This window comes from Anopheles arabiensis, chromosome 2, assembly GCF_016920715.1.
Source record: "Anopheles arabiensis isolate DONGOLA chromosome 2, AaraD3, whole genome shotgun sequence".
NCBI classification, from domain to species: domain Eukaryota; kingdom Metazoa; phylum Arthropoda; class Insecta; order Diptera; family Culicidae; genus Anopheles; species Anopheles arabiensis.
The window spans coordinates 100,102,760-100,117,278 of NC_053517.1; the positions used below are offsets into that span (position 1 = coordinate 100,102,760).

The 14,519-nt window shown below is 46.2% G+C and overlaps 1 protein-coding gene across 3 annotated transcripts in view; it reads left to right on the forward strand.

The window, feature by feature from the left end:
• Positions 1-14,519, forward strand: part of LOC120893675 — a 41,349-nt gene that overhangs the window by 400 nt on the left and 26,430 nt on the right. The window contains exons 1-2 of one of the 3 annotated variants that reach the window (XM_040295697.1): positions 5,280-5,635; positions 5,800-6,470. In XM_040295697.1, the coding sequence (XP_040151631.1) occupies positions 6,359-6,470 (112 nt within the window). In that variant the 5' untranslated portion in view covers positions 5,280-5,635; positions 5,800-6,358. Of the gene's footprint in view, positions 1-5,279; positions 6,471-14,519 lie in introns of those variants that run through there. The other 2 variants (XM_040295696.1, XM_040295698.1) reach the window with 2 other exon arrangements.

Sequence of the window (14,519 nt, forward strand, 5' to 3'; positions counted from 1 at the left end):
ATTATTCTCCCGTTTACGGTAGTGAAAACGGGCTGCGACAATAAGGGCGCCGATCGAACGCGGCGCGGCACTGCAACAGCCCCAACGCACGAAAACAAAAGACTTCAACGAGCCAAATAAAGTGACGAACCCTGTCAATGGTTCACCTCCCCCCTTAGCCGCGCCGTTCGTTTTGAGCCGAACCAAAACGGTAGGAGTAGATTTGACTCTCCTTCTCCCCCCTCGTTTCTCAAGAGAAGGGGATAGGGGAAGAGAGAGAGAGAGTGCCAAAGAGAGAAAGAGTTTTTATAAGGAATTTGATAATTTCAAACGGTTTTCGGGCTCGGGATGAAACGAAAACAGCTGCATTGTTGCCGCTGCTGGGAAACTTGACACCGGACAACCTTGCCCCGTTGACCAGTTTTAGAGGTCCCCTTTTCCCCCCCCCTCCACTCCTCCCGCTTATTTTCGGGCAGGTGCAAAGTCGCGTCGTGTAGGGGCTTGAAATTCTACTCCAAAAAATCACAACTGCTACCGTGCGCCTTGGCCGGGGCCTTTGCTCGGGCAGGTTTGCTTTCACGGAGGGTGGGGGGTGTGTTTTGCACTCCTTCCTTTCCTTATCTAGTGAGCTTGACATGAGCCGTCGTTGATGGTAGTCTCTTCTTTTTGTTTTTTTTGTTTGTTTGGCTTTGCAACGCGTTCATTGGCATATTGGCCCGCATATAAGCTGTGCGGTGATTGTGGTTGAATTTTGGCCACCTTCGAGCTAAAAAAGCAATGCAAACACAAGCAGGCAGCTGACAGGTTGTGGTTGTTTGCATGGAGGTTAGAAAGTCGATGAAAGAAAGAGCAAAAAAGGAGAAGCATCGCTAAACATGAAGCTTACAGAAGAGCCTTTTCGTACTTCATTTCGAAAATTGCGTTCTAAATTAAACCTTTTAAAGAAATTATAGCAATTTTATAACATTAATTCACAAATAGTAGATCAGATAAGCCATGTTTGTTCCTTTGTTTGTTTGGGAAACGCTGCCATTGCGTGTGTATCAACTTGCACTTGCGGTCTTTTTTGTTTGCCATCTAGTTCTATGCATTTTAATGTACGCAACAACAAAAAAAAAATAATCCACCCATTAACGCAATCGTTGATGGGATTAACGTTTTACCCACGCAGAACAGAACAACGCAAATATTTCCATTATACTGGTGGTGGTTGTGCTACGCAGCAGTGGTTGGCTTTTTTGTTCGTTGGCACGCAGATATTCCAATAGGAACTGCTCCAACAAACACGTTCCTCCTTTCAGCCTTGTTAAGGTCCCTTATAAAGCTCGCTTGTAGTACACACTACTACGATCGTGGAATGGCAGTGTTTTCCCCCTTCTTTCCTCGATGCATGTATGCGATGTGTGTATGTGTGTGTGTGCATGAAGAGAAACTGCATTTCGCATACATTTCGATCCATTAAAATTAATCAGTGCTTGTGCAGGCGTCCCTTCGTCGTTACTGCCCTACTCCAGCAACGCGTCCACAATTCAGAGCCATACAGCGAGGTAATGATTTCAATGAGCGAGAAGGAAGGAACCCCTTAAAGCTTCGCCGTAAAATACCGAAAATGACACAGTAAGGTACGGTTTGCAAGGGGGGATTGCATGATTTAATAATCATCATGATGGTCCAGTTTTTCCTCCGTTCTGGTCGCATGACTTTTGGGCACTGGTTCATCAAATCGCCCCCAAAGCATCGCTTAATGGATGGGGGAATGAAAATCATAATCCATAACGATCGCGGTGATTGTTTCGTAATAGTAAAAAGATCGTCTTCGTGATCTTTCCGTTCCGGGGCGTCGTGCGTTGTACGTACGTGCACAATCCACAAAAAGCCAATTAAAAGAAGATTTAGCACAACCATTCTACGGTACGGTTTTACTGGAGAGGTCTTCGTAAAAGAGGTCCAATCGCGCCGGATGATGATGATGATGATGATGATGCTTGCGGGATGAGAGGATGGAACGCTTCTTCAGCCCCATTTTTAATCACGGCGTTCCACCAGGACGAACAGCAGCTGTTTCGGGCCGGTGGTGGCGTGATGGTGACGGACGATAACTCTTCACACCGTACCGCCGGGTTCGTAGCGTTGGGGTTCAGCGGTCATGCGTGAAATGCTGCAAGATAAGAATGCGTACCGTACTGGATGGTGTGTGCCACAATTCACAACAATCGAAACAGAATTGGGCGCTTAACGGCGGTGCTAGAGAAAACAAAGCGAATAGAAAAATATTCTCTCCGTTGGAGCAACGCCACAGTACACCTCACGACCGGTTGACAGGTTGTCGTCATTGGGAAGAGCTCTGGGAAGACACGATGTTCTCTATGACGACGCACGGACCTGGAGCCGTCCCGGGAGTTTCGTCTTTCATTCCCGAGCATGGCGGTGACAGTAAAATCGTGGATTTTATTACATAAACAACCGTTTAGCCTGTCTACCAGAGCGATCACAGCCCATCCAGAAGCCCCTGCTGCATGTGGCTTCCCATATGCTCCTTTTTGCCGCGTGTGTGTCTCCAAGCTAGCATCGCTTTGTCAGGGGTTGGTTTTATTACGGAATTGAATTTAAATAGAAATTGTCACTCTGCTTTCCTAGGACCTTGGTACGTAGTGCGCACGTGCGCGCCCCAGGAATTTCCCAGAATTCCAACATCGTCTAACGAGCGAAACAGAGAGAGATAGATAAAGAGGGCAAGCTGGTGGTTGAGACCGGCTTTATCGATTGATATTTGATGATCTTTTCCTCTTCCAAACTGTTCCCAAATAGGTTTGAAACCACCGCCGGGAGCATTCGCTCTCCCGGGCCTGGGATGTATTCTAGCCGAGTGTCGCGGCTAGAGACCACCTGCCCGGGCCCTAGCGGGCAGCCAACGCGCCGTAACGCGTACGCCTTGTGATGGATGCCACATTCCAATGGATCACTGCTGGGTGCTCTCGCCCACTGCGCCCACGGGTTAAAATTAATAAGTTTATCGATTTTTTATCGATCACGCAGGGCGTGTTGCGATCCGTCTATCGAACCCAGAACCTAGATCTAGTGGTGAAGATTGTGGAGAAAATTCTCGACGCTGGACAGATTATCACTCGGGTGTGGTCGGGTAGTGAAAGGTTTGTCGGATCGGTCCCTTTTGATGATCTGAATGTGCAGGTTTGTTCTTGATGTTGGGAAAGATCGGGTTAGTTTACACATATTAAGAAAGATCGGAATCATCTTCAGTGTACGATCGGGTAAGAGTTGACGTTCTCAAGCAGAGCATAACGCTTGTGGGCAGTGTTAAACGTTTTGTACACTTGTTTCTATGGATTGTTCCTCAAGAAAGCAATGTTTCAATGTCTACAGCATAGCAACATACGGCACAGTACGGAGAGTGGGAACGTGGGCTACAACGAAAAAAAAACAGCAATATATCTGCAAACAATGACTCATCCTCACTGGCAAACAAACACACATGGCAAACCGTTCGGCTTATTAGGTACCGTCGTAACAACATCCGCCACAGCAGCCACAATGGGCGCGAAAACAACGATGCGCGGGATAGGGGATGGGAGAACTGCCCGCGAAGAATCTACCGGACGGTGAGAATAAAAAGGTGGTTGAAAATTAAGCAAAAGTTCGTCCAACCATTACCGGAACGGCGGCAGGCCGTTTATGAATTAAACATAAAACACACAGAGCCAAACCAACCCCCGCGTACGTGTGTGTAGGTACCGTTTCGACGATGCAACAGCTTGACCACAGACAGCAGGCACAATAGAGTTTTCCCCAACTCTCCCCTTTTCCCGCCATATGCTAACCACAACGCTCTATCCCGTTTGCCCCCTTCGTTTTGAACCATTGCAGGAAAATTTGCAATTATTGTCTTTACTTTATGAAACACACACACACACGCCGGGAGAAAAAAATAAGCGAGAGGAAAGAGGAGATTTTCACTTGGGAAACAATGTCACTGTGCAGTGATGTAAACGCCTTCATACACTTAGCCGAAGAGACATAGAAGGGGGGAGATAATATTCGGAGGGAGGGCACCGATTTTTGCCCCCCTCTCCCCCACCTGCCCGGAGAGAAGACGTTAGGTGGAGAAAGATCTTACACATCGCGAAGCAGTGTTTTAGCCTGTGTGCACACAAGCATAACGCACCTGCTGCTGGAGGGTTCGTCGCTTACGATCATGAAGTTGGGACGAAAGAAGAAGCATATTGTTCGCCAGGAAGGTGCACTTTCCACGCCACTGGTTTCGTGGAGGGAGTGGGGAGGAAACAGTTCGTTGGCCCTTTGCGCGCCTTTGCGTTTGAAGCGTTTCCCCCGGTTAGACAGCCAGCCTACAGCCCGGCAGCATATGGAAGAAGAAGCTGTTGTCTTGGACTCTTGGTTACCTTTTGCTCCACCAGCACCACGGACACGGACATCCGGCGTGTGTGGAACATCCTGCTGTAGTAGCGTAAAATGATACCCCTCGCTTTCCTCTGCGACAAAGTGCCGTCTTCGTCTGCCAAGCGTAAATCACGTACGCTCGAGAGCACGAGCCATTAGCGAGCCCTGGCCGGGGCCGTTCCGTTCTTTGGCGGAAAGGTTAAGCAAGCGGATGAAAGGCACTACTAGCGATTCATCGAACTGTGTCCACCCGCACCTGTTTTTAGGGGAGCTTCTTCCGTCCAATGGAGAGATAAAGGGAGAGAGAGAGGGATAGTGAGGATCACGATATAATTGCTCATGACGAAGACATCAACTTCCACAGCCCAAAGGGGACAGAGCGGGTGGACCGTTCTGGTCACTTGGCGAAGCGAAGGTAAGGAAGAAGGTTGATTAATATTCCATACATCACCGTGAGGGACTTCTTGCTTCATTGTTCCCTTTTTCGGGGGCAAGCTTTCTCTCTCTGTCTCTCTCTGTCTGTTTTTTTTTAATTTTTTATACATCCGTGAGGATTTACCCCACCCCAAAAGGTGTCCCCATTCAGTTGGATTGTATCTGTTGCGATGGCTACCAACACATGGAACACTTGATCGTTTCACTCTCTCTCTCTCTCGCTCTCTTTCTCCCTTCTTTGAAATGCTATTTCGTGCGTATGTGAGTATGCTTGTTATTGTTTTTAATTACATACGGAACGTGCATAGGGAGAAACACTAAGCCGCTGCTACTAAAACGGGGTGGTGTGGGAGAGTGCGGTGGGTGCGAGAGCGAGACACCCTTCCTACCAGGGAGAGGGAGAAAAAAACAAACAAACAACGCATTAGAGGGAACTGTACGCTGGTTTTGCGCATTTTGCAGTCGTCGATCGGCGCAACTAGGCGCTCTCGAGCGCATGTATGTGCGTGCGTGTGTGTGTGTGTGTGTAAGGGAAGGGGAGGGATAGTGTATATGGAAAAATCAGTGCACCGTCAGCCCCTTGGAGGGCCTGAGGGCTTTAGCAGTTGTGACCGTAGGGTTGAGTTTGCGTGAAGATGGTCCTCTACCGCCCGGCCCGGTTGATAGTCATTTGTTAATTTAATGCCACCCATGGGGCTGACATCATCGCTAAGGACGGCCAAAAGGGACCAGTGTGCGTGTGTGTGTGTGACAGTGTTTGAGTTCTTTCGGTTGAGAGCATAATTAAGCGTTCACAGTTAGATGCCGGGTGGGTTAAGAATATGCTGGACATTCATTAACCCGACAAAGAAACTCGCTCATTAAATTGAGGATCAAGTTCGAATCGATCGGAGTGTTCTAGTAAAAATTGGTTAATTTTTCCCGAAACAATTAACAGCCATCTCTTTTGTCTTCTTCATTCCCCCAACACAGTGCAGTGCGTCTTTTTTGTCGGTGAACCTTTGGTGCGCGAGCTTTATGAAATTAGATTAATTAGTGTCGGCGTCGGGGCTTTAGCGCGTGCCTGACAAACAGCTCGCTCAATCTTCCACGTGAAAGTTTTACTCTTCAGTACACTCCAGTGTATGTGTGTGTGTGTTTCCCTCCCTACGTGGCTGCGGTCTTGCTTTCATTAATTTCCCTCTATTGCTTGTGCCGCCGTGAAAATGAGTGCGTGACCGGTTTTGTTGTTGTTGATCGCGATTGGTTGCCGCCCGGTTGGCCTGGAGTGATAGTGGCAGCCGTTGGCATGCTGATGAGCAATGGTGAACTGGTGCGGTGCAGCAAAACCAAAACTTCCATCAGCCATCCGCAACCAGCCCCGTCCTGTGGATCCTACGTGTACGTGGTGAGTACGTGTTGCATACGAGACTGCATGAACACAACCGACGACGGTGGTTTGAAGCGGTGAAACGGCGTGAAAGAAAGTGTCGACCGTGTGCTTGCGGAAGAATATTAGGGCGCGCGCGTTCGGGAAGCGAACGATTAGAAAATGTTTTCGAGATTGTGTAAAAACACCATCTTCCCTACGGGAGTGAGCCAATCTTCTGCGGCGACTGCTTCCACCACAGCACAGGGCGACAGCGGCACGGATCATCGGACAGGTGAGTGTGCTTGTAATGGAGCTTTTCATTACACTTTGGTTTAGTGAAGTTTCGCTAACAGTCGTTGTAGATTAAGTCTCTTGTTTTGTTATTTATCAACCAATAACTGAGTAAATAAGGAAAAAAATGTCTACTTTCTATGCATCTTTTAAAATTTTCCGACTTAAACGACTGCGTTGGAGCATCCACAGTAGTGTTGGTTTTCAAAAAAAATTCGTGGAGATTCATTCATGTGAATCCTTAGCGATAGGTGATTAAAAAAGATTAAATTCCAAAGATTTGTGAATCTCCAAGGAAGTATAAATCTCTAAAGCGTGGTACTTGCCAAGAAGATTCGTAGGTTGTTACGCCTAGAAGGAGAATAATAAGAAACTCAAGCTCTATGAACCTTTGGAGATTTAGAAATTTCTTGAGTTTCCTGAAGCCTTGGAGATTCGTGAATCTTTCGCAGTATATGCATCTTTAGAGATTCATGAATCTTTCCAACCGAGATTCAAATTCCATTGAAACATTTTGAAGATTCATTCATATTCAGATGAATCAGAATCAGATCTATCCAACACTAATTAACAAGCATAATGTTTTAGTAGCTATTAAGTTAAGTATTGTTTTCTAGTTTAAGTACTACAATCAGAAATTCATGTGTTAGGGACAATAATTGAGACAAAATTGAGGCAATTAAGATGCCCTAGTCGCAACAATAGATGACTTTAAGGTAACTTGAAACTACTACTACTACTACTAATTTAATACTGATACAACATCGCAGCACAAAATCTAATAAGAATTTGAAAGAATGTTCTTTCCATAAGCAAAACTTTTCGCCTTAACTCGATCCAGACCGATCACGTCAATGCTACGTATGATCTTCACTTTTCTCTCTCTCCTCCCCACCCCAAAACCCATTTGATTTATGCTACGGGGCACCAGGGAAAAAGAAACGGCTTGACGTCATTTCGACGCTATTTTGTCGATGGGCTCCCTTTATTATCTTCTGCGCGGGCTCGTTTTCCACCCAACCGGGGGCCATTTATCAGCGATTTTGTAGATGATCGTGCGGTGGCTATGTGCACTATCTAGCCCTTCCCGAGCCTCTTTAGAACTAGTGAAGTTACAAAGAGCTACGAAAGAAAGCTAGAAGGGTGGAAAAAAGATTCTTCCCTTATTAACCGGGGCTCCCTCTCTTTCTTACAAACCGATCGTCAAAGTTTTCGAGAGACCTATCATAACATCAGTCATCTGGTGCCCGCCATCGTACCGTGCGAGCGTGTGTGCCCTTCGGTGCAGTCGTTCATCAGTGGCAGCAAAGAGCCTGCCAGATGGGCCTTTCAACGGGCATTTGCTGCGTCCGATTGCACCACCGAGCAGGGCCGGGCATAGAACCATCATCGGGAAACAGGAAGGGCAGCCGGGGCAACGTTTCTTAACGATGAAATCGTGATTGATTTTTGTCGGAATGAAGCTAAGAGCCCCGGCCTGCACGTGGTTTTGCAGCAGGATCGGGTTCGGCGCGGTTAAGGATGTCTGTTCTGGGAAAGTCCGCTTGCCGGGATTGGTTAGACGCGTTGCTATTTCGAGCATAAATCTCTTGCACCTTGTGTCTGTTTTTCTTCGCTTTGCTTTGCCCAGAACGAGAGAACATTAACGATCATGATCATGATGATGATGATGATGATGATGATGGTGATGATTTGTCTTCACACTGTGTATTAGGCACTCGGATCAGCCGAAGATGATGATGCCCTAACGATGAGGGGCTGCGTGAGCTCGTGAGCTTTCGCGGGCTGTGGATTCCTGGCGTTCCGCCGGTGCGAGTGCGGATTCTGGCACCGATCCAACTGTTCTATCGCTTATTCGTTCGTGCATTTAACTCTCCTAAACAAGAGGATGAAGCATCGAGAGGATGGAAAACAGGCACGGGCTTTGCGGTGAAATTATAACATAATCGTACACTCGCGATCATAACGCTGGGTTCTCGGTCTGTTCGCAGGAATGTTCGTGCCGATCACCGGAGGGAGCATAAATTTTTATGCGAAACGCTGGTGCCAGTGGTGATGGTGCTGAATTCCTCTCCTGGTACGGGAAGAACCACCTTTCCTTTTGGTGGTGGATTGCCCTCTGGAGCTGGATTTACGATGGTCCAGTTGCAGTGAGCAATGCAGCCAGCACAATTCTACCGCATAGGTTCTAAGGCACCACTGGATGGCATAAATCGTGGGAGTGCCATGGTTCGGTGCTGTAAACGGTCGTTGGAGCGCACAACAGTGTGTTGTTGGTAGGCTTCCAATTTCATTACCATAATTTTCCCGCCTCACCAGGAGTACCGGAGCGAATATGTTCTGCCGCTTTGCCTTGGAAAGGAAATCGGAGGGCTAGCGCAGCGCCCAGAGAGAAAGAGAGAGAGAGCGAGTTGTCGATCATCGTTCTCTCGTACCGGTTCGGTGCTAATAAGCGTCCACCGTGCCACACGTTTGTTGTGCTGGGGTTGAAATGCATCTGCATTGGGGAGGTAAATGTTTGCTGGTACCCCATCTCCCCCATCGCTGGGCATTTGCTTCCGAGTGCAACTAGAACAAGATTAATTGTTTCCTACTCGTCATCGGCCGGTCCGGTGCGCGGCCTTTTGCGGTTGCGTGTCGGAATCGTTTGTTACATCGAGGGCAGTAAGGTGGACAAATTTATCTTACGCCCCTACCACGGTATGAGGCCCCTGGTGAGAGGATTGGTGTAGTGCAGGAATGCCGCTTTATCCCGTGCCGCTAGTTAACCCAGTTTTGGAAGGAAGGAATCTACAAAGTATGGGAAGTAGTCGTTGGCGATTTTGAAGGATTTGAAATAATTTCTGTAGAAATTATCCCACTATATTGCATGTGGTTTGAACAGCCAAAGTGATGATTTTTCATAAGCAACCAGTTTGGGCAAGTTTTGTGGCTGTGTTGAAAAGGATCGAGTGGCAATATGCGGTCATTGAAATGAATTCCTAAGACTGAGATATTGACAATTAGTCGCTTTCGAATACTTTTGTAGCTGGTGACGACCACAAGGCGATTAATACGACCGGGGGGATAAGTAAGTAGGTAAGAATGGTACTGGAATCGACTCAATTATTTGAAGGTTTCAATCACATCAAATCTATCAACAAGATAACTGAATTTGTCCAAATCTTAGATTATGATGATCATTATGTAAATTCTGATGATCACATCAAACAGAAGTTCCACATGAAATAATACATCTTTGGTTTTTATGTCATACAATCTTCAGGAACATGTTGCATTTAAATTTCTCAAATTCTGTTTACACATTTTATTGACTACAACCACTTTAGGAAAATAAAACCACAACCATTAGGAGGACATTATTTAACAACTTTAGCTGTAAATTTCCTCCCCTATTTTCATTATTAACTTCCTATTTGCTAGGAATGCAACAAAACCCCAAATTAAAACAGCAGCCAAGGTCCAATGTCAGGGTGAACTGGGCTGTGTTGAAATTGTTTACCATCACCAACCAACCCAGACACTGCTCCGACCCCTTGCGCAATCAGAATTATCTTAAACGTTGAGTGAAATATTTTCATTAGCAGCGATAGCAGTCTCCTTCCCCTCAGCCCGCCGTGATCGTGCGGCGTGGGGTTAAAAATTTGACATTTAGCTAACAACATCATCATAATCTCGTAATTGCTACCGCAATTATTCCTTACCATCGGTTACTGCGGGTGCATGTCGACTGACCGATGCCGAAGCGACCATGTGGGCCGAAACCACCATAAGCGAACGCACCCAGAGAACCACTGGGGAGGGAGGAATAATTGCGTTCACAGTACGAGTGAAATTACGCCAGATAGGAGTAGGACTATGCCAGGCAGCACAACACACCGGGAAGGGAAAGAATAGAAATTAAACGGGCAACAGCACAACAGGTCGATCGTTTGCGTGCGTGCAGGGTGCAGCACCCTGGACACGATGCTGCATTTGCTGCCCCGTGCAACCGTGCGATCATCAGGTGCATGCGAGATCTGCTTTTCCGCTGCACGGCATTTGTTTGTTCTCGCCTGTTTACCAGTGCAAGGGTTTTCTTGCTGCTGCTGCTGCTGCTTTCCGTTCCTTCCGTTTTGTAGGAGGGAATCGTTGGAACGTTGGATGAAGATCTCATTGCACCGATCACCCGAGCATAGGGGGGAAAGGCAACGGAAGCAACAGCGAGGCAACTCTGCGGCGGCCAGCATTATGTCGGCTTCTTGCTACGGGTGGTTGAGTGAATTGAAGATTATAGGGAGTTTAAATTAAACCATACCGTGCAACCAGACTACTCTGCCAGGCTGTGGCACACACATCGCAAGGCCGTGCTTTGATGCTCGTTATGAGCGTTTGGAAGGCGAAAGAGGCTTTTCATTCGTGTTAATCCAATCCGATTGAAATGTTTAATTTTAAGTCTTGGGGTTTGGGCGAGGTAGGGAAGGCATTCCATTGCTGGGCGGGCTTCGAGATTGGATGTAACAGGAAGGAGTTAATTAAATTGAGTTTGAAAGCATGGAAGCATAAAGTCGATAGCCGATATAGTTCCTTCTATTTCGGTTTTCTTTTTACAAATTTCACTTGTAACATATATTATGTTGAAGAGATATTTTTTCAACAATTCGTTCTTTTTTCCGAACGATTGTGATGACTCTATGCAAGTGACGTTTGTTTGGATTAAGTTTAGCAGTTACAGATTGGCTTTTTCTGAATTCGGTCACCTGAATTCATGGTGTTCCAAACAATTTTGAAGCCTCGTTAATCTCGATTATTAAATATTTTCAGCTCAGATAAACAATACGTTTTATTGAAGTGGTAGAAAACCATTTCATGATGTCCTTTTAGGCATTTAAGCCAAGTAGAGGAAGAAGAAGAAATAGTAATTAAATCCAGATTTGTGTTCATATTAAAATGCGATGATAATTATTATTATTATTATTATTTATTTAAATTTGTTGGCCTCTAGGGTTTTACAAATGTGCTCTTATAATCTAGGGAAACATAAGGGATGAGGGTTCACGAAGACGGGAGCGGAATTGGGAAACTGGGACGTTGAAGTCGAATAGGAGATATGAATCGTTGAAGGCAGAAAGAGCGCGCAAGAAAGGGTCATTCTGGCCATGACGAGTTTGGCGGGAAGGAATAAGGAGCGGGGGTCGGTCACGTAGACGACGTGAGGGGGCATAGATAGGAATCGAGGATAGGAGGGCGGGAACATCCAAGTCATTGGAAAGGAGGCAGGCAATGAAATATGAGTAGTAGTAAAGTAATCATACTGCATAACATTCTTAATGCTCATAGTTTACGATTCCCATATAAAAATCCGGTTGGAAGGACCAAAAACTAACGGCTGTATCAATTTCGTAGCATTTGCAATCTAACTTCTATATGTTTTTGATAGATTGATGCTCATATTAAAATGCGATGGTAATATAAAAGTAATCATACTGCCATCACATTCCTAATGCTCATAGTTTACGATTTCCATGTAAAAATCCGGTTCGAAGGACCAAAAAACTAACGGCTGTATCAATTTGTCGTACCTGTTTGTCGATAGCTTAGCTGTAATGTTTCTTCAAAAAATGCTAAAATCCACTGTGTACTGTTTGCAACTTAAGATTACTATAAAAAGGCACTGTACGAAAACCTTCATAATATGGGACGAGAGCATTGAGCTAATTCCATATTTCCTTAAGATTGAACCCATCGAACGGTGCACCGAGCCCAACGAGCCAGCAGATGCTACATAAAGAAGGGAGGCTGCAAGAAGTGCAGCGAAGAAAACTGGCCCATAACAATTTCGGATGTTCCGCGGGGTGCTTTATGGTTTGCCAACCTCCCCGGTCTATATGAGTCTGTGCCATTCCGGAACATGTAAGGCACACGGGCAACATATAATCATAATTCACCATTTTGCCCATCACCATCATCATCATCATCGTCGTCGTTGTTGTTGTTGTTGTGGGCCGCCCCACAAAAACGATATGGAGAGTATGTGGAATGCATGTGCAGTTGAGCAGAAACAAAACCAAAAAAAAAAAGCTGAGAAAGTTAAGAACGGGGAGTGTTGTACCAACAGCAGCAAGAAAACTCCACACACGAAAAACGATTTTTGGTGGCGGCGGCGGCAGTAACAGTCTGTGTGTGTGCATTTAATTTTAGCAATGCATCATCGAATCCGGACAGCCCAGCCTGGTGGCTAGAATGTGGCCCATCGTGTCGGCCAACGGGTCACGGTGTATTTGTACTTTTTGTTGTTGTTTTGTTTTTCGTTTGCAAAGCTTATTAATGTATCCGCCGGGATGCACCAAACGCCTGGTGCATATGCAATTCTACATACGCGGGAGGGTAATCATAATTACATGATGGTGCGCAAAAGTGGTACGGAGCGAATTGTACAAAAAGCCGTTGCCGAAAACCGAAAAAAGCGCAAAAAAAACCAAGCACTGTTGATGGGGAGAGCAGAAGGAAACTGTCCATCCTGACCGGCGTCTTTTGTTTTTGAGAATAGTATAGTAATAAGCAAAAATTTAACAGAAAAAAATCCCTCAAAATTTGATCATTCTGGCAATGAAATTGGACAAAAAGGCTGCAAAAGACGTTTGGACAGTTTGGATAGCGTTTTTTGTTTTTTACCAACCAGACGTAAAACAAAACACAACTGGTTCCGCGTGTGCAGTATGCAGTTGCTGCTGCGGGTGTTTGGCGGACATTTTGGCGGGCCATCTCCGGTCGGAGCTGGTGATTGCCGGCAAATTTGCAGCTCAACCGGACTCGGTTCCGTTCCGCTCGATGCTTTTTTTTGTTTGCTGGATTCTTTCTCCAAAAAAAAAACAGGATTCTTGCAAAGGATTTTAAGGGTGAAGGATAGAGGGGACAAGCAAGGGGGGATAAGATTTGATCGAAGCGCATTATCGTTTTGGAAATTGGGGTGGGCAGAACAGAAAGGCGCATCGAAACATTCTCCGGACGGAACCGAACTGGACCGTTTTTGTTGTGCTTGCTCGGTCTGCTGGCAGCAGCTTCCCATTTGTTCCGCGGTAAAACCACAGACAGGTCTGCGAGCGACTCCTTCTGCTGCGACTTCGTGGACTTCGACGACCGTGAAAGCCATAAATAATCTCTTTTCGGGTACGGGAGATGTTGTTGTCGGTTGGTGTTTTGTTTTTAGTCGCTTTAATTCCACCCCGGTACAGCACTGGATGTAAGGAAGCAGGGATGTAAGGAAGTGCGAGTAACAAAATGCCGGAGTGGCGCGCTTGATGATGGGTCAGAGCACACTGTGCCTGTCACGGGTTCGAGGGAGTCAATGAGAAGGGAGGAATGGATGGGGCGGTAATTGCAAGTACGGTCGTTTAATTTTATTTCGCTTCATTTTAATTTTCACCCTTTACCCCATCAACACGGTTTGACACGGCGGGCGAGAGAGAGAGAGAGAGAGAGAGAGAGAGAGAGAGAGAGAGAGAGAGAGAGAGAGAGAGAGAAAGAGGGAGAAGGTTGGCCGATTCCTTTTGCCCTTAAAGTCTTAAAGGATAAGGATAAGGAAACGAATCAGCGCAGGAATCGGGAGCGGCACACACGGGCATAAAATGGGAAAATTGAGAGCAAGGGTGGAAAGCGAGACACCGGCAGAGCTATTCACGATCGATCAGAGATCAATTTGCGCGATGGGTCAATTTGCAATTGGGTCTTTTGGTGCGCAGTTCGATGCATCTTTTTTGAAGGCGGCTTTAAAAAAAACAGCTGGAACACACTCACACACACTGAAACGTCAACCATGTGACGAAAGCGCAATTTGGTGAAGGGTGGTGGGATTAAAACACGAAACATAAAGCACGATTGATCGATTCGGTACCGAAAGAATGGCAGCAAGGCGAAGGCCTTTCCCTTCCTTCTTCCTTTAGTTTTTGTTTTTTGGGACTGAAAAAAAAAAAACGGAAACGATTAAAGGATCGGGCAACCCCGCCGCCGACGCCAGGATCGAAGGTCAGAAGAAGTCGTTTTAAATTCCAACCTAATGCGCGTACGATCG